At 38.8% G+C, this 25,995-nt stretch overlaps 2 protein-coding genes across 2 annotated transcripts in view; one reads left to right on the top strand and one right to left on the bottom strand.

The window, feature by feature from the left end:
* Nucleotides 1-258: 258 nt before the first annotated feature.
* On the bottom strand, nucleotides 259-19,645 carry LOC115411135 (polycomb protein SCMH1-like). The gene is made up of 10 exons (XM_030123094.1): nucleotides 19,453-19,645; nucleotides 13,670-13,989; nucleotides 13,217-13,346; nucleotides 12,888-13,094; nucleotides 9,630-9,803; nucleotides 6,576-6,794; nucleotides 6,104-6,258; nucleotides 1,827-3,407; nucleotides 1,608-1,613; nucleotides 259-1,307 (listed from the first exon to the last, which is right to left on the bottom strand). Exons 2-8 carry the CDS (start codon nucleotides 13,898-13,900, stop codon nucleotides 3,282-3,284), a joined length of 1,242 nt encoding a protein of 413 aa, XP_029978954.1. The 5' UTR covers nucleotides 13,901-13,989; nucleotides 19,453-19,645; the 3' UTR covers nucleotides 259-1,307; nucleotides 1,608-1,613; nucleotides 1,827-3,281.
* Nucleotides 13,899-25,995, top strand: part of LOC115417202 (uncharacterized) — an 18,272-nt gene continuing 6,175 nt past the window's right edge. The window contains exon 1 of the mRNA XM_030131210.1: nucleotides 13,899-13,985. Within this exon, the coding sequence (XP_029987070.1) occupies nucleotides 13,899-13,985 (87 nt within the window). The remainder of the gene's footprint in view (nucleotides 13,986-25,995) is intronic.

Below are 25,995 nucleotides of genomic sequence, written 5' to 3' on the forward strand. Positions count from 1 at the left end.
AAAAAAGCAAGGAGCAAACACCTCTGGGTTAGAAATTATTGTATATGAAGCTAAGTCCACCATGCTGGGTTGTTTACATCTAACTACAACAATTCCTTGCGTTCAGGCAGTTTGGTGTGACTTACCTGGAACGTTACAAAGTTGTGAGTCGTGGTTTGAAGTTGTGTCTTACGGGCTCAAAAACCTGCCTGGAACGCAGCATTATCACAGGTATAGTAGAATGTTATTTTAAAAAACTGCCAGTCACCAACACCATAATGATGTAAACAAATGTTTAATTGTGTCAATGCATATCAAACATATTTAACAAACATCTTTTTTGAACTTCCAGTAAAAAGTTGTATATATACACACATGAAATGTCGTGGATCAGTCAATGACAAGGCATAAAAATATACGTAGTTGGTTATTGTGCAGTCTGTCTATGTGGTAATAAGAACACAATATGCTAATGATGAAAACGATTTCTAAAAAAGGAAAAAAAAAAATCCTACTAAAACCTGAGTTTCACATTAAAGCAATACGGTTTCAAGTATCAACTTATTACCACTACAGGGGAGCAACGGGGTGAAATGCAGCTACAACAGACATGATTTGGTTCGTAAATGATTCTGAAATGTTCAGAAAATGAGATTTTCTGCCATGGAAAACAGATAAATACTTTGAGAAGATGTGAATAATTACTCTGACAAAACATTATCCTGTAGGTAGTTATATGATGGTGCACACAAAAACAATTTCAGGCAGAAAAAAAGTTTGATTACACTTACGCTTGATACGGGTTGATACACTTTGTTACAGTACAAAATGATATCAAAAACCAACCTTTTGGCTTGTCTTTATACAGTTTCTCTGTCATTTGCTCTTTTAGGAGCACTTTAACTTCCTGTACAGCACTCAAAGTCAACAATGAAACACCTTGTATTTCACTGTCAACACTTACAGTATTCCAGTCATTGTATGCATTTGTGTTTGTGTGTATGTGTGAGTGTTGGATAGTGTGACTTTCAAAGCATTATACAATCATAACACAGTCAGTGCTCAAGCTGAACCTGCTTAAAGGGGTTATATGTAGCAATTTTACCTTCAAAAATGCCCTAAAATCATCATTAGTGTTTCAACTAAAGAGCTCTGACTTGCAGCCAAAGGCACCAGTGTACTGGGTTGTAGAGATATCCACTGAGTATATCCACACAAACAGACTGGGGGATTTATGTGACCACTAGAGGGAGTAGTGAGACACTCTGCCAGTCTCCCAGGTGAGAAAAACTAACACCACAGGACCTTTAACAAGAGTGTCAGAAATGCTGCGTTTCCACCACGTGGAACCAGCTCGACTTGGCTCGGCACGGCTCAGCTCAGCTCAACTCGGTATTCCTGGAGACCGTTTCCATTACAAGATACTACCGACTTTACCGTACCTGTACGTCATAGCGATTCGGCGCATTATTTCCGTGTCGTCTGCTCAGAGAGTCGCTGATAAACTCGCTCTTTGCATGTTGTCTCGTCTGAATTTTTACGTCAGCCACCAAAGACTGAATCTCCTGGACCAACCACGGTGTAGTTTTGGGCTGTTATCATGTGGATTAATGTACCGCTATATTTACTGTCCACTTCCGCATTTGTTTTTGGTAAAACGGCGGGTCACAGAGACAACTGTCTGGTCTAGTATCTGGTCTCCAGTCCTGGAACCTCGGCGGAGGTGATACCAAAAAAGTAGTACCGGGTACCAGGTTCCAGGTCCTTTCATAATGGAAACGCAAAAAAAGCCGAGTCGAGTCGAGTCGAGTCGAGCCGATACCACGCAGTGGAAACGGGGCAGACACAATGAGATGAGAACCACGAAGGCACCACTTTTAGAGTCAAAGAAAGTGACTCAGTGATAAAAGCTAGAAGCACTGTTGTTGTTTTCACCACTGGACACAGACAGAAATGAAAAGAATGGAGTTTGATGCAGTGTTTCCACTACAACTGTGAGTGAGAGTGTGAGGATTATGAAGGTATGAGTTATTATGTGATGTTATTGTCTTTGCTAAGCTTCCTGATTTTTGTTTGTTCACAGTTTAGACTAAACTGTGAGAGTTCTGACCTTCTTTGGATGATTCCAAACAGATCTTTAGTGCAGCTACTGACAGCACAAACTGTACAGAAAACAGAGGTGATTAGTGGTTTTACTGTGACTGTTTTCAGTCTAAAGACAGAGCTAAGCTAACAGAGCTATAATGTAAACTATCAGCTGGAGCAGCACATGAAGACTATAAGACAGTGTTATTCTGACTGTTAAAATAACGGGCTAGGACTTATTGTTTGAAGATGAAATCTCAATGATACCATAATGTAAATGTGTATAAACAATAAGCTTTATACTTTATTCAGAGTGTTTTTTGTTGGTGGTTTTGGTAGTCGCAAATATGTCTGGGGCAAGACTTCCCACTTTTTACTGAGAATATCAATACTACATATAACCCCTTCATACGAATATCAACATTAGATATAATCTTCCAGCACATGAAACAAATGCAGATATGAGCATAGAATATAAATTGCTTCAGTAACTGAGTCTCCACATTTTCAACCAGCGCTATTGAACTACAACAGAGGAAAGGGTTTCTTCCAAATAAAATATAAATTATTTTAATGCAAAGTGGTGCCTACACTGCCGAAGTTAAAATATATTTGTCATTAAAAGTCGGAGTCAGAAACCATCATGTACTGACTCACTCCTTCAGAAACATTTTGGAATAAAACCCTTCAACACTTGTCATTCACTGGTACACTCCAGTGGATCATACCTGTTAGCAATAACTTCCATGACTTCATACATTCACTGGCTTGCATACACTAAACTGACCTTTATTGCAATGTTAGATAAGATGCAGTAAATCATTCACTGCCAGTACCTGAACTAACTTTCCAAATCTCACGTGAAGAGTCCATCCTGAAATTCTGACAAAGCAGTTATAACATACGTCACAAAAAAACCCTTAGCAGCTGAACAATTGAACAGATGGAGCTGCAAAACCTTCAACAACTATGAATGTCTGTGTATGTGTAAAATGCAAATTAAAATGTGAATATGTAATAGCCTCTAGGTTTATATAATAAGGCAAAAAAGTCTGTTGTGGAGTAAATTACGTCTAAACTCAGATATGTGACTAATTAGACAGAGGCAAATAATGAATTTTGTGTCTGCTCACAATAATATGGTAAATGAATAAAAACAAAAAAAAAACGGTGTACTGTTTGTTTACATGTGTATTTGCCAGTGAGAGAAGAGTCCTCTATTGTTTCGTATGTTTCAGCTTCTCGATGTGATGGCAGAGTTTGAGTGCCGGGCCCAGCTTCAGCCCCATGTACTTCATAATGACGTCACTTCGCAGCAGCATCAGGGCTTTGCCGTCAATCTCCTGTGGGGAGAGGGGGGAGCTGTCAGCAGGGGGCGCATTATAAACATGTTGTCACTGTGAAGAACAGCTTGATTAAAGTGATGATGGCTTGATTGAGACATCGAATGCAGGGAATTCCTGAATGGTTCTGCCTCAAACATGGTTTATTTAATCAGGCAACTGCATTATACAACACAGGAAGAGAAAATATAAACCTGTGAATTACAGGTCTGGCTTCTGACATTTTTCTACAAGTAGTGATTACTGCCAGTGCTTTAGGAATTAGAATGTTAGCTTCAGTTAAAGTTGCAAAATTAAATCGTCTATGCCAGTGGTTCCCAACCCTTTTTGGCTTGTGACCCCATTTTAACATCACAAACTTCTCAAAACGGAGACTTTTTTTTGTGTGCTAAAATTAATTTGTTTTTGATCATGCAATAGTTTGCTATACTGTTGCAAATAAACATTAATTTTAGATGACATTTAGTCTATATAATATATATTATTATGGACGGAGGCAGAAAATCCAGGTGTAGATTACTGCACAAAGTGAGAATTTGATTTTCCTTGGTCAGGATCTGTCCAGTCAGTCCAGCTGTGATTTACAAGGAGGACAATTAATACTGAACAAACAAGAACTGAAACTATGAATTATGAAAGAGCTGCAGCATCTGAAACTGACCACAATGAACATCTGACAGATAAACAGAACCCCAGTGCTGCAGTTTTAGCTTCACAGTTTGTCATGTCTTTTATGGATTGGGATTGTCTCTATCAACTCACCATATGTTTTTGATTAGTAAGTTTGTTTTTAAATTTTTTTTATCAATTACGAGAAATTCCAGGCGACCCCACATGGGGTCCCAACCCCAAGGTTGAAAAACACTGCTCTACACACAAATAAAATTTGTGGGTTTTCCTTCCTCTGATTCCCTCACATCTACCTCCCCTCTTATAAATTTAAAACACTGTAAGTCCTTGAGTATTTCTGCTCTAAGCAATTTTATACGTCTGTTCTATACAATCTCAGAGGGATATAATATACTTTTTATTCCACCACATTTGTCTGACAGCCTTAGTTACTTTACGGATTACAATACCCTCCTGTCCAGCAAAAACTACAAATGTCCACATGTACTGGGAGTTTGATTGTGATGAATTAAAGGATTCTTTTACTTTAGCTAAATCGACTCTTTAAACAGCCTTATGGATTAAATGGGAAAAAGTGCAGTCATAAAGCTAAAAACAGCTGTTTTACTAAGCTCATGAAAAGCTGACTTCATAGGGGATTACAGAGCCGTGTAATTTTTTGATCCCATTTTAATTACAACCCATTTACACATATGCTTAATTTATAAGATAATTTTTCAAGAAAGTCACAGTTTGTTGGAAAACTGTTGGAACTGTCACATGTAAAGATTATGCACCCAAAAGTCACAGAGGTGACGGTATCCTAACTGTCTCAACAGTCTGTCCAGAGTTGCTGAAGACGTCTCTGTTTTACTATTATGACGTTTTTTTAGCTGGACTTGAACTATGACTACTTTTACTGTCCATACCCTTGAGTACATTTACTGGCAATACTTAAATGCTTTTTACTTAAAGGAGTGATATTTTGCTTTTTTAAATGAAATTATGCATTTTAAAACATTTCCCTGTGGTCTGCATAAACTGTAAATGCTCTGCTTGGGTCTGAATTCTTCATTAATTCAACTCCACAGGTCCATCTTCAGCCCTATTTCTGAGAAATGACACGAAAAAGGTTGTTTTGAGCGCTGGCCCTTTAAATGCAAATAAGCCACTTCACGCCCCACCCCCTCCAGGTTGTTGACCGTGCTTTCTGTCCCATTTAGCCACTTGTGTTCGTTAATACAACCAACAACTGAACATTTTAGGTAATCGGCTCAAAGTTTGGACATATTTTCAGTTTTTACTACAACTGCTGCTGCTGACAAACAACTATGTCGTACTCGGAGAAGTGTTCATGGGATGGGACTTTATATGTGCAAATATCATGACATAACTAGTTATAGATTAAGCATGGAATTAAAATTAAGCAGGAATTAACATGGGTTGTAGAAATCCACTTGATTTTTGCCAAAATGAATATAAAGATAGTTTTGCAGCACCTGGAGGGTTTGAATTCAAACTTTATGAACTATTACAGTCCAAATACACAAATAAAAGAACCAAAGACTAATAAAAGTGGGTTTAGCAAAATATGACTCCTTTAAGTATGGTTTGGAAAGTAGAATTCACTTGTAGTTTACAGGAATACAGAATACTTTTTCCATCACTAGTTAAAGTCAGTATTAGTTACAAAACCAAAGATAATCATTACCCAGCAGTTTCTAATTTCTCATCATCTTCCAGCTGATGACCTACAACACTGCTCTTTTGATTAATTCTCAAAAGTTCTCTTCAGGTTTGTTTCCTGATACAGCAGACGGCTGCTTTCAGTGACAGGTTCTGATAGACCACCTTTACATGTGGAGGAGCAGCTTAAGAGGAAGGAATAACAACCAGAGTGAAAAAATAATAAAAGTGAAGGAATAGTGGAGTTAAACATGGAAGGTAAACAGAAACAGGGATGAACTCATACTGTTCACTCACCGTATTAACTACTCACCACTGGACTTATGTTTTGTGCTGCCCCCTGGTGTCTATAAACCTGTAAACAAGACAAACTTCACAACACTGGCAGCAGAAATACTCACATGCTTCCTGAACAGTTCGACGTGCGGGCCGAGCGTGTGTGGGTCGGCCTCCTGGACAAACCGGATGACCTCCTCTACTGACCAGGAAGAAGCGTCGTTCCCTGAACCCTCTTTGTCCTGCGTTACATGGTCTGGGCCTGTTGTTGAACTAGCTGCTGTAGATGTGCAAGAATTAATAAGAGCACAAGAAACACAACAGTCTTAATAGTAATAGTTTTGTTCATCAGTGTTATATATTAACAAAAGTTTAGGTAATAAATGATCATGATGACACATTAAAAGAATAAAAGGGGGAATATTACATTTTAAATACTGGGTGACAAAAAGGGTCATTATTTTCCATTTTAAATTAAAAAAAAATATAAGGATTAAAATAAAGAAAACCTTGTGATGTAAACTTTCTTTATTATAGTCTCTTAATATTTCTGTTATTTTGCCCCAGTGAACTGAGTGATGGTGCCTTTGGACCTACGTTCCACTCTTCTGTTTGTGTGGACGGTGTTAAGTTCAGCCGGGTTGGAGATGACACGTCGTACAGGTGGCGGTGTGTGTTTATGTCCGGAATAAAACGACGGCCTTTCCTTCTTTGTCGCTCGGTACTCGGGTGCAGTGTGAAGAGATCGAGCGCTGGGTGCAGGATCCTTTGTGGATTTGTCATTAGATAGACCGTTTTCTGTATGGGATAAAGGCTCTGAAAGGGAAAAAAAAAAAAAGAAATATCTGTGAATAAAAACACAAAACAGCTGCTCTGCACAGTCATAAAGGCACTGGCAGATTCTGAAATATGAGATGTTCTCAAAGGGAAATAAGAATGGTGGTGATAGAAAATGCACATGCCTTCAGAATCCAGAGGTAAGGAATGAGTTTGTTTAAATAAAGAGAAATGCAGAGTAACGACTGTGGCTGAATGATGTCAGATCAAAACGAAGTCCACATAACATTAGAGATGCACCAACAGCAGAATTCTGTGCTGATGCAGATATTTAAAATGACAATTTAACTGAAAGATAAAACCAATAGGTTTTTTTTTTGTTTGTTTTTTGTTTTTTGTATTTATCCCCACTTTCGTTCAGGGGAATTCATTATTTTATTTATAAATGGGCTAACATAACAGTTTAAAAAAATCTTTCAGTCAGAATGAGCACAAATTCAATCACGCAAATTAAAAAAAAAAAAAAAAAAAAAAAAACAGTGGTGAAATGACATCCTATCAGGCTGTTAAATCCGACATCATGGTGCCATAAAACTAATTTTCAGGTTCACTTGTGTATAACAGCAGAGCCTGTATACTTGTGTCCTGCTCCTTCTATCGTGTGTTAGGGTTCAGAAGGGATTCAATTAAAATGTTTGAATCAAATACAGCGATTGGTGCAATTTTCCATAGATGGTGTTTTACCTGCAGTGGATCATGATTATTATTGTCTTAAATACTGTATCTGTGTAAAATACTGTATGTACTGTATTTTATTAACCTTCCCCTGAACTGGACAACACTGCTAAAGAGCTGACAAACTAAATACAAAGTATGAAGATGTGGAGCACCTCATTCTATATTTGCATTACATTATATCTACATTTGGACAATCTGAAGTCTTTTATCACCAACTGGAATCAAATTCATTACACAGCCTGATTACATTCAAGGTGTACAAGTATATTTGCATCAGTTATTAATCAGTATTGCAAAAAGATCCCCCCAAAACCATTCCCAAAAGGTTTCTTTGGCCATCTTATTACTAGATCTTGCAATCCTCCAATTTTGAAGAAAATCGGATAAAAACTGATAAAATGGCGACCCAATGAGAGTGAAAACGTGCACAATTTTATTGTTATGAGAGAGCAAAATTATTGGACATAATGTTTTGTAACACAATAAAAAATTACTACTCAACTCCTTTGTCTTTTTTATTACAAAATGCACACATCGCTTTTCATTTATTTATCATTTGTGTTGAACATCTGTTTGATTATCAATTCTTATTTTCACTATTAACACAATCCACCATTTTGTTCTGAAAACCCTTCTTTTACAGCCCTTTAATTGTAATAATAGAATGGGAACCTGTTCTTTCAGTATTATTAGGACTAAATATGCACAACTAAACAGATTTTGCTCTGCTCCCTGGCTGCAGAAACTTTGGGAACAATGTGTCAAATGGATGTTTTCAATCGCGCGTTTTTCACCAAACTTCATGTAGTGTCCAAACACCAGTATACTTCCATCAATAATATGGACTATATGCCTTATAGATATATTGTTATAACTTGTTCACAAATGTTTATTTCCTCCTGTACCAGAAAGACTTAATTAAAGATGGGTGGTAGAGCGGGTCGTCCAATAACCGAAGGGTTGGCGGTTTGAATCCCGCTCTGTCCTAGTCAGTCCGTTGTGTCCTTGGGCAAGACACTTCACCCTCCTTGCCTCCAGTGCCACCCACACTGGTGTATGAATGTTTGGTGGTGGTCAGAGGGGCCGTAGGCGCAAATTGGCAGCCACGCTTCTGTCAGTCTGCCCCAGGACAGCTGTGGATACAGATGTAGTTTACCACCACCAGAGAGAGAATGTGAGAGCGAATGAATAATGGGTCAATAATGTAAAGCGCTTTGGGTGTCTAGAAAAGCACTATATAAATCCAATCCATTATTATTATTATTAATATTTAAGATCTAACACAGATGCGACCATGTGATAAGCCAGATTTCCATTCCAATCTTGTCGAGTCCGTACACCAGTAGTGTCCGTACACCAGATTCTAAATATGTGGGTCTAATTTGATTGTTTCTGTCAATATATGGAATTTTTCAGCACACATGCTTTGGACACCACATCTACGCAATAAACAATGCATGATTCTCCTGAGTGCTGAAACATTTGTATATCTGTGTAGGTATTAAACATGGAGGCTGTTAGGCTGGAGTGTCCGTACACAGAATAATTTCTGATTTGACAGAGGTACAAGCCTGTCAAATTTTTAGTAGACACCAGAATACAAAAATAATTTGGACTTTAAAAGAGAAATATCAGACAAATAAAATGGCCTGTCTGATTTTTTGATAGAGCATTATTATTTTTCATCTATATGTGCACCCTTTCTGGTTCCCTTGATTGCGATCAGGCCGTACAGATATAAAATAACTACACTATATCTCAGTTGTAGCCATGTTAGCTAATAATATGCATTTCATTGTACTCTATAACTCTAACCTGGTTTCATGTATTTAAACTGCACATTATTATCATGTATGTATATAACTGAAGAAAAGGATTGAACATAACCTACAAATAGCTGGAATGTCTTTTTTATTTGCGTAGTAATTAGAATATCTGCATTATTTTTACTGAATTAAAAAAAAATCATACTCAACTTTCCATTTTTAGTTTTGAGATTAATCCAAAACATCTTTATCAGTTTGACTCTCAGGTTAGTCATGTTGTTTGGACTATCTGCTCTTGTAAATTAAACCCAAATCCCTAAATAACCCTAAATATCAACCTTACCCGTCAGCGACCACATCCCACACCCACCTGACTTGGTTCTGTCGTAGAAGCGTGCGTTATTGCTGTACGGGCTGAACGGCTGGGAGCTGAACAGACTGTCACTCTCAAGATGCTGGCACATGTTCTCCAAGAACCGCAGTACAGAGGAAGCGCTGGAGGCCGAGGGCAGCTTCACGTAGCGGATTCCATGCTCTGACCGCACTGAAGGGCGCAAAACAAACTGCTATTAGTCTTTGTGTTGTATGTACACACACCCGCACACTGCACCCGTTCACAGCTACAGGAAAACAGCAGATGGTTCAGAGCTTAGCACCCTCCCTCATACCCACAACCCACCCAGCACAACACCCTCCCACCCAAGCCAAGCCTCCACAAATTAAACCACTCCTCCCCTCCCCTCCCCCCCCCTCCCAACCCAGCCTCACCCACAGCATTCCCAATCCAGTCCCCAAGGGAGACCCATTCCCAGCATCCCAACCAGGTTAGACGCACATGTCAATTCTGATTATAGACACAGTGCTCACATCAACTGCTGCCACTGGCGCCCCTTTATTCCCCTAGTCTTTCTCCTCAGAACACTCACATATACACAAATGTCCCCTGAGTGTGTGCTCAAACCAGTTTCACCTGGTTGATCGCTGAATCTGATCTATTTACAGTGGCTCGTATTGTTAAAAGTAAGAAATTCACCACTATTGTATTTTATCAAACAACGTCTGAGGCAGTCAACACACACTACATCAACAATTTTACCATTGAAATACCCCCTGTATTTGGGTTTTAATCCAGAAATTTGATAGTTTGATTGTTCAATTTAGAAACTAGAAAAGCACTCGGAGACTGCAGACCTCCGCCAAGGCAGATCAGTCCCCCCCCCCCCATCACTACCAAAATTCAATCATTTGTTCCTTGTGCCAGTATCAACATTTCCTGAAAATTTCATCCAAATCCGTCCATAACTTTTTGAGTTATCTTGCTAACAGACAAACAGACAGACAGACAAACCCCGATGATAACATTACCTCCGCCGTTACACTTGGCGGAGGTAATAAATGTAAACAAATGCAACACATACTTCCTACCACTAGGGGACTTTCAATCAAACCAATAGAGAGCTGAAGTCCTGTCTGTTCCTGGTCTCATTTGACCGTCTTTCAGAAAATAACGCATTAGTCAATGGTAAGAGACAAGCTATTTTTTGATCCTGTCTAAATTGTGTTTTCTTTTATACATCTGCTGTTTGTCAGTTTGGGCGACACAGTGGTGCAGTGGTTAACACTCCTGCCTCACAGCAAGAAGGTCCTGGGTTCAATTCCAGCACCAGTCGATGGGGGTGGGACCTTTCTGTGTGGAGTTTGCATGTTCTCCATTTGTTTGCGTGGGTTCTCTCCAGGTTTCTCCGACTTCCTCCCACCATCCAAAGACATGCACCGTTAGGTTAATCAGTTAATCTAAATTAGGACGGCTGTGGCTCAGTCGGTAGAATGGGTCATCCTTTGACCGAAGGGTTGGTGGTTTGAATCCTGGCTCCGACTGTCTACATATCAAAGTGTCCTTGGGCAAGACACTGAACCTTAAACCCTGCATGGCAGCAGCCGCCTACTGTGTATGTGTGTGTGATTGGGTCAATGTGAGGAATTGTAAAGCGCTTCGGGCACCATTAAGGTATAGAAAATGTGCTATATATATTACCATTTAAATTGCCCATAGGTGTGAATGTGAGTGATTGTTTGTCTCTATAACGTCAGCCTTGCAATAAACTGGCGACATGACCAGGGTGTACCCCACCTTCACCCATAAGTAGCTGGGATAGGCTCCAGTGACCCCAGTGAAGATAAAGCGGGTTCAGAAATGAATAAATATTATGTCAATTTTAAAGATAATTTTACAAGTAAGAAAAGTTGCAGTTAGTGGTAAAACTTAACTATCAGACTGTGAAATGACATAAATATAGGACTACGCACCCAAAAATCACCATCATCATAACTCTCACTGTAGATGTCGCAGCAGCTTTAACATGAATAGACCTGCAGTGATTATCACCTCTTTTAATACTTAACCTCCCTCTCAGAGATTGAGGTAAGACAGCTGTGCTGGTGATGTGTTCGACATACGACAAGACATGCAGTCCTCTGAGCTGTTTAACACATAACTCCATGCTTCTTTACCATCTTTGGAACAAACTGCAACTTTGTTAGCTCATAAAATTATCTTTCAAGTTGACAAACATATGTGTAAGTGGTGACATAATTCAAAGAGGATCAGTAATGTTTTTTCTCTTGCCATTGACCGTTGTCCCTATTCTATCAAAGTCAGGTATGATGGAGTGCATTAGAAGGGACAGGACTCCAGCTCTACGGCTCAAAGTAGTTTGATGACATTGTGAAGGTACATGGACTCGTGGGAGCTGTAGTTTTCAGCATCACTGAAGATGTAACTGATCGGACCCAGACCAAGTAAATGTTCTGTTCCTGTACAGTTTGTGGCCTAGATTCACATTATGTCATTTCATTCAATTAAAACAACCACATTATTAATGCTAACATTATAACAATGTTGTTGCTGTACATTAGCTTTGGTGGTTTGAAGTCATTGGTTGCACATCATAAAAAGCTACAGGTCTCCACTGAAATACAGGGTGTCCCAAAAAAACTGACATCATTTGAGATGTCCATATCAGAGTGACTACATGGTCAGGAGAAATGATACTTAATAGGATTTATTTTGGAAATAAAATGTTTTATTCTACAAATTTCAAACAAAAAATTCTGAAAGATGGTGATTTTATAATGTTCCAAGTTATTAGAAATGTTCGATGTGTGCACTGCTTGTGACGCGGCACATATCAGGTCGGTAGACGAGTTCCTGCCACACTCGCTACAGCATGTCGTGTACATTCTCCAGAGCCTCAGTGATTCTCCTCTAATTCTCACACACATTGAACATTGTAATAACTTTGGAACATTATAAATTACCATCCCCCAGAATTTTTCATTTGAAATTTGTAGAATAAAACATTTTATGTCCAAATAAATCTTATGAAGTATAATTTCTCCTGACCATGTAGTCACTCTGATATGGACATGTGTTTTTGGGACACCCTGTAGTGAGTGAAATTGCTAAATTAGACATAGTCATGTTTAGAAATGTATATTATATTTTCAGCATTGGGCTGTTTTTTCATATCTCAAAAAGGAGTATTAGTAGATTGTAATTTAAAAAGCATTTTAAGTGAATTAATTTGCATTTTGCACCATATGTTTGTGTGGGTTTTCTGGTGGTTACCTCTGATGACCTCTCCTCCCGTGTGCGACTGACTCTGCAGAAACGACAGCAGCACTGAGGGCTGGTAGGTACAGTCCACACAGGCCTGAACAGCCTGTTGTAGCACTGCGTTTACTGGAGCTGGACCAAAGTGGTCTGGGAGCTGCTGCACTAGTTTTCGGTCAAGATGTGGTCCGTAGTTACCGTGTTTGTTCACATACACACACACTGGGGAACGGAACAGGAAAACATGAGCAAAGATGAACACACCTGCATGTATACATTCACTTGGGGTAACTGTGGCGTCCAAAACTGTCTTTTGACTAAAGTGTAGATGTTTTCTAAATTACCTGTGCAGACTACATTTGAGCTGTTCTTATGGTTGCTGTCCGCTGAGACGTGGCTGGAGCTCAGTCTGGTCTCTGGAGGCGGAGCTGTAACTGATGAAGCCCCCAGGGATGGCACCACCCGAGGCTTCCTCTGAAGCACAAAACAAACAAACCCTCTCTCATTAACTGTCTATAATCTACAAAGGCTGTTTGTTAATGATTATTAAAGGTGTGTTTTAACTTTCACTGCTGCATTGTGAACCTCCCCACCGTCCACAGAGCAGCTCCCAAAGCAGACTGTTTTCCTCTTCACAGTCACATACATAAACATACCCCCAGATTATTCCCCCTCGCAAACTGTCCATCTGTGACCTCCGTCTTTATCAGAATCATATTAGCCTTAATGCATAAAACATAAAATGACAGGATCAGTGGAGCACAGCATGACAGACTCTAACTCTTGTGACATCCTACCTTGCTCCCAGGCTTGGGTCCTCTCTTCCTGTGTGGTCTGGGGGCCAGTTGAGCTGCAGAGCTAGGTCTGGGAGGGCTCTGTGATGCTCCATTTACCGCTGCTGCTGCTGCTGCTGCTTCGGCTGCTGCTTTCAACAAAGCAATAGTCTGGGATTTGGGACGTCGACCTCGGACACCCTTGCGTACAGGGAGGGGTGGCAAGGGGTTAGGCAGTCGGTACGAGGTCTGCATGGAGGAGGAGGAGTTAGAAGAGGAGCGACGTGTTGCGAGTGAGTTTGAGGATGAAGAAACAGGAGCGAGGAGTGCACCAGGGAGGGTAACTGCAAAATTCAGACATGAAGAAGAAAGAACAGCATGCCATTTAATTGGACACAAAAATGTGCGCATATATTAAAGTACATAAAGTAGTTTAATTATATAATTGTAATTACATTTGCCCTCAATTCATGCACAGTGGCTTCAAACAAAGACATGAAGAATTAACTTTGCTGTGGGTCCTTCTCTTACTATTAAATGTAAGTAATGGGTGTATATATATAATATATATATATATATATATATATATATATGTATGTATGTAGTAATTATATCGAAATATGACATTTCAGCAAATCCCAGGGACTGAAGAAAGACAAAAAGTCAAAAGACTACACAGACAATGCAGAGCTTAGAGCTTGTGCAGGATTGTTTGATTATCTGGTCCTCTGTTATAGGAAGGAGCTTCGTATTAACCCCCTCTGCACACTGGAGGCTTTATCTGAGCATACAGCAACACAACAACAACGCTGCTAGAATGAATACGTTAACAACCTGACCACTGTTTAGTTTTTAGGGTCAATGCAAATACCAGAATTTTACATTTTTTAAATAATTCAGCAACATTTAATTAATGCATATTTCATGACAATCCTTTAAATTTTGCTATTAATGAGTTACCATGATTATAGAGTCATCCAGTAAAGATGTAATTTAAAGTGTATAATAACTATAATAACTTTATACCAATATAAATATAATGAAACATTAGAGCATAAAAACTGAGGAAACAAAACAAAGGCTTGAATATCTTTAAAACTGTAAATATGTTAACTGTACATGATTTGTGTGCAGAAGCAATACTTGTGTTCAGCACTAAACAACAAAGGTTTAATATGTTGGATTCAGAACTGCTTCTGAGCTTGTGTGGAGTTGTGATAGAGTTTGTTTTGAGCTGGGATGTGCTGGCAGGAGCCGACTCTATTTCTAAACTACAGGCTGCTTATGTAGCTAGTTGAACTCTCAGGCAGTTATTGGATTTTTGCAGAAAAAAAAAAAAAAACACCCAAATGCTCAGCTTTCTAATCAGTGTGCAGGCTGTTCTCATGTGGACAACCAACATAAGTCTTCAGCTTTAACTAATGTCAAAAAAACAACCAGCTCCATATGCAAAAAAGACAACAAAAACTTTCATTTAAACACAAAGTATGAACGCATCTTTGTATAACTGCCCTGAAATGGAGAATAAATAATGAAATAAAATAAATCATTAATGACAAATCTATCTGTTTGTATTATTATTTTGATTATTTTCCCTTTTTTCTGAAACAACAGCTACAGAACAGGTTTCATCATTTTTATACTGAAATTTCCTTATCAGTACATCTTTGCACTGTCCTGTCATTTCTTGTTGCTTATTACTGTTCTATAAACTGATAGTAATACATGTTGAATTTGCACATCAGCCAAACTCATCATCACTGTGAATACTTTTGCAGCCAGGTGATTCATGGTGGCCTAGAGGTGAACCAGGTTTCAATCTGAATGCAGACCTTTGCTAAATACCACACATCCCTTTAGTCCACTCATTTGTTACCATTTCTGTACTGTCCAATATCCAATTACTGAAACAATGCCATTTTAAAAATGATCTTAAAAAAGGCATCACCCACTCTGGGTCACCCATTGATTACATGTACCCGCTGACTAAATAAAAGCCTGACTTCACCCAGAAATGAAATATAAATCCACCCCACCGCCAAACAATGAATCTATTAACATAAAGAAAAGTGAAAAAGACCATTGTTAGGAAGAAAAAAAAATCACACAAAGCAATGGCAACCGCCGCCCCTTTCTGTCTTCATTAGCGTGAGCGTGACTCTGTGATATGATCACATAATCATCATAGTGGATGTGTGTGTGTGAGAAAAGGGGGCAAATGTGAGAATTAAAGAATGAAAGAAAGAGAGGAAGAGAGAGAGTGATGATAAGCTCTCCTATTTCAATACAAAGCCACTCTGCTTGGTGAGAACAGAGGCCACAGAGTGCATGTCGAGGCTCTCGAGGGGCCGAGGCTTTCATTAGAGCCTCCTTGACTAAGGCCGTATGGAGCGACTATGGAGGGTTTACAGTATTCACTAAGGGGCCACACAGGGCACCCTGAAAGCCGCTTAATTGGCAAATGAGTGAAAGTGGGTGTAGAAAAGAGCAGTGTTTTGTTTCAGAGGGCAAGAACTCACTTACTCACCAGGAATGGTCACAAAAAAAGGAAAAAAGAAAAAAAAAAGAAAAAAGCAATACTAGCCCGTACATACGCACTGTGGCACGCTTATTCTCACGGAGCTAAAAGCCATAAGCCCTACAAGGCAGATCAGAGTTGTGTTTGCAGGGTACCAGTCAGTATCAGCAGGTTTTAATTCACCAATTTAAATGTGAGTCGGAGAACTTCTCTGATCTTTACTTATGTCGTAGCTCTAATCCAGTCACATTATATGACAGGTATCAGGACGACGTGAACACCTCGACACAGGTTTCATGCACTGTATGTTACTTTATTACCAGATTATTCAGAGGAAATCCCTTCATGCATGTTCCTGCTCTTTGATGGCTTATTCTGACAACATGGAAAAATTTCTTTAATGTACATTTCCCCTGAAAATACAGCTGAACATACTGAGCACCTCCATTTATCTGACAAGAATTTTACAGAAAACAGTTTGTATTTATTATTTATCATATTTGTATTTCACAATGCCCATATCATGACTTTGTGATTAATGATACATTAGAGGACGGTGGTTAGTTTGAACACGACAAACTCAAACCAAATTAAAATCTACAAATCTACAGTTTTGGTCCCAAAGCTCTGGAATGACGTGCCTGAGGAAATCCTGTTGTCTGAGTCAGTGTCTATTTTTAAGTCTGTTTTCAAGATGTACTTTTATTGGTTTTATCTGAGCTGCTTGTTTACTTCAATATTTATTTGACTTTAAAACCTGTTATTCACATCCTTTGTATGTTATATCACATCATGCACTTTTTGTCATTGTTATAAAACAGTAATGTATAAAGCTAAAGGAGACCACGTTTTAAGCCTTTTGTCTTCATCTTAAATGCAAAGGATATAGTTTCTCCTGCTATGGGACTCCGGATTAAAACACAAACAATAGACATCATTTGCCATCTTGAGGTACTGTGGAATCATGGGATTTGTTTTCACAACCACTGGCAATGAAAATGTATCTGATATAATTCAGCCAAACATTGTGTATTATGATATATTCACCTACTGGCAATATCAGCTAATGTAATATTAATACAAATTTAACTTTACTCCTCTGTAGCTTATGATGCCCTTGACACAAGGCCAAATAGAATGGACAATAACACGGAATAAATTGTAATATTTTTAGAAATATTTCCACAATAAAATATATGTTTGACATTTTAACCTCCTAGTTCTGTTCATTTGATTACACTAATAAGGCCAGCAGAAGACCTAAGAAATACAAATAAATATAAAAAACATGACCCATAGTATAGCAGGAGGGTTGATACGGGACTAAACAATCTGAACATATTATACCCTTATAGAAGTTAATATGCTACAGTTTTACAGCTCTACACGCTATGCCATTCTACTGGGTTTTTTTCCTCAGTTTCAGGACAATCACTGATTTCTATTCATTCATATACAGTATGGAAAAAAATAACTAATGACTTAAATGTCAAAGGAAATTCAACAAAATTCTGTGATCCAGCTGCTTGGTTTGCATTATTCAAAAATATAGAGCTCAGGATTGACTACAGAAAATACTTGTTTAATAGACTAGGATCAATATTGATAGTTGAGATAAGGTCATGATTTACCAGAATTAAAGTAAATATATATTCTCTTCTGTTGTATATTTAGCAATAATTACACTGAACATTTTTTGTTTGTTTGTTTGTTTTCATGTGGAAACACTGTGTTAATTGTAAATAGGGTTTACGCAAAATAAGTCTTAGCTTCAGCCTAAATCCTTTCGGTGGTATTGTATATGGAACAATGGATATGTTGTTTTTGGTTTGTTGTTTAAAGTAACTAACAACCGAATAAACTACCACTACTACTACTACTATAAACAGTAAGACATAATGTAAAGTACATATAATGTGTAGGTAAAACAGGGAGTAAAATCCAGAAAAATCACTTAAATATCTACTTCATACCATATGAATCTTAATGTACTAAAGTGGTCACTTCTATTAAAAAACCTAAATTCAGACAATTCATTAAAAGCTTACAAAATAAACAAAAATAAAGCAGGCCTGGCACAAAAAAACACAGCCATATGGTACTGATCATGACTATAGAATTCTAACTCGACCCACTGACCTGTTTAGCCACCGCCAGAGGAAACGTATGTGCACGACACGAATGTTCAGTGTGTGTATGTACATGCATGAGAACAGTGTTTATGAGAAGTGTGTCGGCTGTCTGAGGGGTGGGGGTGGGGGTTCTTCGGAGCTGCCGCTCATCTAATTACACCCCCCTTTACCATGGCCCACCCTGCATGCTGAGTACTAACATAGCCAGAGGTCTGTCCAGCCTCTCTCTCACACACACACAACACACACACACACACACACAGAGGGAGGACGTTGTGCTTTTGCGTGTATTTAAAGTAGATTCAGTGGACCATGTACATAGGTGGGTTTATGTTCTGACAGGAGTTGAAGTAACAGTAAAATAGTACAGTATAAATTTGGACTTTTCAGAGTGTCATACTGGACAGACAATCACATGTTTTACTGAGTTTTGCATTAATTCAACTGCACTAATAACATCCAAGTACCACAGATGCTGCATAACCCCAGAATTCTGAAAACCCTCAACCACAGCCTTTCCCTGACGTTTGTGACATAAAACCTGATGCTCTACAAAAAAAAAACAAAAAAAAAACACTTTTTAATCCTCAAACTTCAGACTTATTCTCTGTTAAAGTGGCTACAAAAAATAAACTGCATAAAACTGAGCCAGCATGTTAAACAAAGACAACAGTGTGATCGTTTACACCTGATAGAGATGCAGCAACATCTGTGAGACTGACTACAACTTCCATGTTCTACTTCCCTTTTCTTAATGGATCAACAGCACAATAAACTAAACTCTACTTTGACTCTAGTTTATGCACCAAAAAAAAAAAAAAAAAATCATCAATCTAAACACCAAACACAATCGTAGATCCTTACATGAGCTGACATTATGTAAAGTACTATTAGGAACCGTGCAATGTTTTTATTAAAACCACAGATTCTTCACTAGACAAGTTCAAGGGAAAGTGAAATTAACCTCACAGCTACAATAAGACAATAAGATGCTTCACATATACGGTATATGTGTCTATACTTGCCTCTATAATGATATAATTTAAGCATCCTTCAAAACACATTTACTTACATTAATACAGAGTGAGGCATATAGTCAGTTTCTTTTTATGTGTGTAAAAAAAAAAAAAAGTACAGGGTAAACAAATCAAACTCACCAGGAAATTCCCAGAGAAAAGCAGAACTTCACGCCAGCTGTGGCTTTCAAAGTAAAACTAGGAGTGGTAGTATTAGTGTTGGAGGGCAGCAGCAGCAGCAGCAGCAGCAGCAGCAGCAGCAGCAGTAGTAGTAGTAGTAATAGTAGTAGTAATAGTAGTAGTAACAGTAGTAGTAGTAATAGTAGTAGTAGTAGTGGCAGAATGTCCGTAACAATAACAGTTCCTCAGTACAGTTGCTTCCTGTTCTCTTTGAAACAACTCTCTCTTTAGCCTCAGTTGGTTTGTTTCCCTTGGGTTTTTTTTTTCCTCTTCCAAGCTTTCTCTCAACTACTCTCACACTGTTTGCACGTCCATGTCTGTTTTCGGTGCGTCTATCTGCTGATTTCTCAGTTCTCTGCCCTCTTGTCTTTCTCCCGGCACTAGTCCACAACAAAGCCCACGCTGCTGCCGCTGGTTGAAAGCCGCTGCAAATCCTCCCTCCCAATGAATGAGCAGGAGGAGGAGGAGGAGGAGGAGGGGGAGGAGGAAGAGGAGGGGAGAGGGGTATGTTTGATTTGCATAGTAGCAGGGGAGGGGTTGAGGGAGGGAGGGAGGGAGGGAGGAGGGAAGTAAGAGTGGGTGGGTTGTTGTTGTGGGGTGGGTAGTGAGCTCTTTATTCATGTTATCTGTAGGGCATATCGACAGTCTACATCAGTCACCTGCTTCCCAAGGCTTGGGGGGATGGTGGGGGTTAACAGAGGGGCTCCTGGGATTGAAGGGGGGGGAATGGGGTGAACGCCTGAGCGGGGTTTTGGTACGACTGCGGGGGGGTGAAAGGTTAAACTGGATCAGAAGAGTCTTGATTGAAATGGGTGAACCAGGGCAAACTCCTGGAGTTTGGCGAGCACACACACCACACACACACACACACACACAGGGTTTTCCTTCACGGACACACACTTTCACAGCCCAGAAGGAGGTCCAGCCCTCCACGTAACCCTAGACTATTCACACATGCCCCGATGAAAGATGCCAGGTCCAGAGTCAGGAAACAGTGGCATAGTCGGATATCACCACCGACTCTGCTCTGACTCTGGAACAATGCGGAGCAGAGAGGGGAAGCCTGGGAAAAGTCCCTTCAGCCAGAGACATCTTAATTTGCTTCTAAAATGGACAAACAGCAAGGCTGTCATGCTCCAGATTTAGGCAAGAAAACTCTATTTGCATCCCAGTGTTTGCATCAATCTCATCTTATCTCTTTACATCTTGATTATAGACTTGAAACTAATGATAATTTGAATCTGTCAATTACTCTGACAATGAAACTGAACATTTGGCTTTTGTTTTACAGGAAAATGTTATACATTTAATTACCTTTTTAATCTGTCAGCAATCTAAAAGAAGAAAACCATATTAAAAAAAAAAAAAAAACACTTAAAATCCTCACTTTTTGTGTCTTCACTGAAACAAAATGATCAACACATTTGCAGTTTGTTTTTTTTTCCAGAAGTGTAAGTTCCATAGTCTTCCACTGTACATATTCTATTAAATTTCTATATTAAACGTGTGGAATTTAATTATCCAAAAGTATAACTTAACAGAGACATTATCTTGTGTATATGTCTCCATCTACTAAAATATCAGGCATTATAAATTCTTCATGCATTATTCAGAACGCATTATTTTGCATTTTGACCCCATTCACAAACAAAAAACAACAAAAAAAAGCAGAGACAAAGATGTATTACACAGAAAACTTGGAAATAATGTGCATGTTGCTGAATTCTTTCTTTGCACAAAGTGAATAATTAGATGTAACTTGGCAACATTGTGCAAAAAATCTTCAGTGGGGTCACAACAGGACTATGTTTATGAAAGCTAATTAGAATTTTAAATGTGGTAGTAATTACAGACTCTGACTAGTCCTCTAACATACACAGCTAATTATTAGCTCATTAGCACTTCAACAAAGCCCTACTTATTCATTTTCCCTCATACAACATGGTAACAGCCTGGTGATTTACATTATCCTTTCTTCATGCTTTTTTTTTTTTTCCTCTCCAAACTGCACACACTCAAAGAGTTAATCTGTGCTAAGTCTGTCTGCGAGCAAAGACCTGATGAGCTCTCAGGCTCCTGACAGCTCCTCTTATTTACCTGGATTAAAGTCATTTGTCGGCCAGGCAGTTGAACACAGGGGTACATCTGGAGCAGACATTAACATCTCCGGTATATCACACCATTGAAACTAGACGCAGGCTGTAAATTCGACTCGACTGCCTCCGGTCTGAGAACATGCATGGGACCCTTTGACAGATGTGAAACTACTGCCATCCATCAACAAAGTGGAGAAACCCCAAACAAGCACACACATGCACATATACGTCCCATTAATCAGCAAGGTTTTGGTGTGTTATTTAAAGCCTCATGCTTCCTGAACCAGTAGATGCCCAACAACGAGGCTGATCTAAGGCGCACCCTGCAAACACGATGAAGATTGATGCTAGTTTCACCTGCTGAACTTTAACAGACACCCAACCCCATGGTCATTTATCAGCGTGATTTTGACTGATGGTAAATGTCTAAATATTTGCAAAAAAACCTAAACAGCTGAACCTGAGGACGAAGACACACCAACCCGACTGCCGATTGTCACCAGAAAAGGTATCCCGGCTGATCAGTCGGCTCTTGTATCCCCGACACAGTCAAAAAAGTGTGAAGAGCACACCAAATCTATTACCGACTTGAGCGTACATTCTGCACTTGAGTGAAACGTAAAACTGGAAATGACGAAACATCTCTCTAGACCGGTGTTGGGGTCGGGACCCCATGTGGGGTCGCCTGGAATTCAAATGAGGTCGCCTGAAATTTCTAGTAATTGATAAAAAAATTTTAAAAACTTACTAATAAAAATGTATGGTGAGTTGAAAGAGACAATCACAATATATAAAAAACGTGACACACTGTGAAGCTGAAACTGCAGCACTGTGGTTCTGTTTATCTGTCAAATGTTCATTGTGGTCAGTTTCAGATGCTGCAGCTCTTTCATAATTCACAGTTTCAGTTCTTGTTTGTTCAGTATTAATTGTCTTCCTTGTAAATCACAGCTGGACTGACTGTACATATTCTGAGCCTTTGTGCAGTAATCTACACCTGGATTTACTGCCTCTGTCCATAATTATACACATTATATAGACTAAATGTGTCTAAAATTAATGTTTATTTGTAACATAGTATAGCAAACTATTGCATGATAAAAAACAAATTAATTTTAGCAAAAAAAAACTCTCTATTTTGAATGTCTGGGGTCACCACAAATGTGTGATGTTAAAATGGGGTCACGAACCAAAAAAGGTTGGAACCACTGCTCTAGACCAAAACACAGAGTTCGCTGTCGTCTTTCATTGTTGTCAGCAAAGAGTGTTGAGTAGACAAGAAGGGTTGATGTTGCTGTACTTGTTGAACAGATGGCTAGCAATAAGTAGGTACTGGCGTTGTCAGCGCTCAGGCTTCTTCTAGTGGAAGAAGAAAGACGTCGCAGGCAAAAACTAAGGAGAAATCCCACTTCTCTTTTTTCTTTTGTTCAGACAAGGTATAGCTTTTTTTAGATGTTACCTGCTTGACAGTTTCGGCTGTGACTCCAGTCTTCCTCAGAAGCGTCATCCGACGTGCTGCTGACGCGTCATTTATCAGCTGGTCGGCTCGATGGACCAATCAGAGCAAATCATGCAACAAAACATACATCGGGGAAACAGGACGATCATTCAACATAAGGAAAAAAGAACACCAAAAAGAATGCGAAAAGGGACAGCGGGGAGATTCACACAGACTCAAAAGAAAATCAAACAGGAGAACCTAAAATCAGCCATCACGGACCACTGCAGGACACACAACCACATCATGGGCTGGGATAAGGGCACAATCAGAACATCTGAAACAAACAAACTCAAACGTTGGATCAAGGAGGCAATAGAGATCAGGAAGCAGGCGAGCGGCACCATCAACCAGGACGAGGGTGCGTACCCCTCTCTCACACCTGGGATTCCCCTCCAGAGACCACCCAAGGCGGAGGAGGCGTGGTCGGCTCGACGGGCTCTGATTGGTCCGTCGAGCCGACCAGCTGATAAATGACATCAGATGACGCTTCTGAGGTAGACTGGAGTCACAGTCGAAATCAAGCAGGTAACATCTAAAAAAAGCTATACCTTGTCTGAACAAAAGAAAAAAGAGAAGTATAATTACATAAACAGAAGACAACATGAACGTCTTTAGCCTTAAGGAGAAATCACACTATGCTAACAACGCTAACAGTGCTCACTTCATGGAATGAATGAAGTCCACAGACAACACTGACTAGAACTTATTCAGATACAATATGAGCAGTGAATGGCCTATTATAGAAGACAATAACAGCATGAGGTACCTTGGCATAGCTAGATTCACATGTAAATTACTTGTTCACTGATTCACTAGTCAAGGAATATCCCTCCACCAATCAGATTGGTCCGACTGAATGACTGGTAGTGGGCGATTACACTGAAACAACCGACCAGACTCATGTCACCACCTCACCGACTGCAGACGACGTCGACGGCCAAAAATCGGGTTGGTGTGTCTACGCCTTTAAACATTAAGCATCGTTATCAGTGTAAAATCATATGATGACATAGTCTTGTAACCACTGAGCATAATTACCACATAATTACATGCTGATTGGTAATTAATAGTTCAGTGTTGCCTTCACGCTTTAGTTATATCAACCAAAGGTCCAATTTTCTCAGACACATACTGAGAATATCTTTTCTCAATGAAGTTCAAGTGCATATCATCCCAGGAAATTAAGAGAATAAAACAGAATCAGTAAAAAATAATTATGACAAATGTATGACAGAATAATGCAAACACACCCACAGATTACAGCGGAGCACTTCATTAGCCTGACAAACTGGAGTTACAATGTTCAACTGGACAATTCCCAACTTAACTATGGCTTCTCTCTTACTTCTCTTCTGCACTTCCTCTAAAATATTTGTATATTTTCAACAAATCGCTGAAAAACTATTTCCTTTGTTTCATCTCAGTTTAAGCACACAAAGTCACAAGGCAGGGGGAGGATAAATGACTTTACAGGATATTTTAATCGTTTCCAGGACATTTGAACTGTTTTTTCTCATTTTCTATTTGCTTTCCGTGACTGGAAAATTGGTCAGCATTTTCCAGGTTTCCCAGGAACCCTGATAATGTTATACCTTCATAAGCCTCATAATTAAATTCACCCATGTAAAAGAAATGCTGCCATTTCATCATCAAACTCCATTTTTTTTATTTACAACTGTATCCAGAGGTGAAAACAGTACTTCTTGCTTTTATCACTTTGTCATTTTCTTTGACTCTGAAAGTTGCTTCTTTGGTTCTCATCCTATCTAGTGACTTTCTGATGCTTTGATTAAAGGCCCTGTAGGATTAGTTTTCACCACCTTCGCAGACCGACAGTGACTCACTACTCCCTCTAGTGGTCACACAAATCCCCCAGCCCATCGGTATATATGTATATTCAGTTCATCTCTCTACAGTCTGATAGTGGCATCTGTCAAAACTGCAGGGCTCTTCATTCTACACACTCTCAAGATAATTTAAGGTCATTTTTTAATATTTGGAAGGAGAAATACTACATGTAGCTCCATTCATCTAATTAATACTTTATTAAAAATGAGATAACTGAACAGATAAGTAAAAGTAATACATATAAATATCTAAATAAAGAAATTTGGAACTGAACTTAAAAAAATCTAGATCTATGGGCTGATTTATTATCTATGGCTAATTTATATTAGCCATGAATAGTTCATATAATGTCAAAATGTCAGTTATGCAAGACTGAAAAATGAAAAAATAGAGTCCTGACTATACTCAAAGATGGCTGGATGTGTTGATTCTCAATAAACACTTTAATGTGGAAGCAAAACTAAACTGTCACAATGTTAACAGTGGAACAGAAACCAAGGTTATTATCATTAACAAAAACTGACAAAATGATGAAAACTACAATTGAAAAAACATTTTAGTTAACTGAAATAAATAAAAGCTATAATTAAAAAAAAAAGAACTATAACTAATTGAAACCGTATTGTGTGCTTGCAAAACTAACTAAAACGTATAAAAATTATGGATAAAATTCCCTTTGTTTTCATCTTTGTCAAAGTCGGATGGATATGATATCAATATATTCATTCGAACAATTTTAGCTGGCGGCACCATACGGTGCTTCACAGTCTGTCACTTCTCATCACTTGTCATTTAGAATCAGCTTCTCATCCCCACTCTACCTGGAAACATGGAGACTAAAGTTGGGAGAAGCAGAGTCCTGTCTGGGATTTATTTGAATACGACGACGAAGAAGGTAAAATATATGAAAAAATCAAAACTAAACTAAAACTAAGCATTTAGAAGAAAAAGAAACTAATAAAAACTAGCAAACCTGCTCTAAAAACTAATTAAAACTAACTGAATTAGAGAAAAAAAAGTCAAAACTCAATAAAACTAAACTATAATGAAAAATCCAAA

The sequence above is a fragment of the Sphaeramia orbicularis genome, chromosome 3 (genome assembly GCF_902148855.1).
Source record: "Sphaeramia orbicularis chromosome 3, fSphaOr1.1, whole genome shotgun sequence".
NCBI lineage: Eukaryota > Metazoa > Chordata > Actinopteri > Kurtiformes > Apogonidae > Sphaeramia > Sphaeramia orbicularis.

What these genes read in the sequence shown, in the direction of transcription:
- LOC115411135 (XM_030123094.1), bottom strand. Translation starts at nt 13,900, where the DNA reads ATGCAGACCTCGTACCGACTGCCTAACCCCTTGCCACCCCTCCCTGTA. An exon ending in GACCCAAGCCTGGGAGCAAG is followed by an intron (nt 13,347 to 13,669) that starts GTAGGATGTCAC and finishes TTTGTGCTTCAG; the next exon opens with AGGAAGCCTCGGGTGGTGCC. An exon ending in CTACGACAGAACCAAGTCAG is followed by an intron (nt 6,795 to 9,629) that starts GTGGGTGTGGGA and finishes TTTCCCTTTCAG; the next exon opens with AGCCTTTATCCCATACAGAA.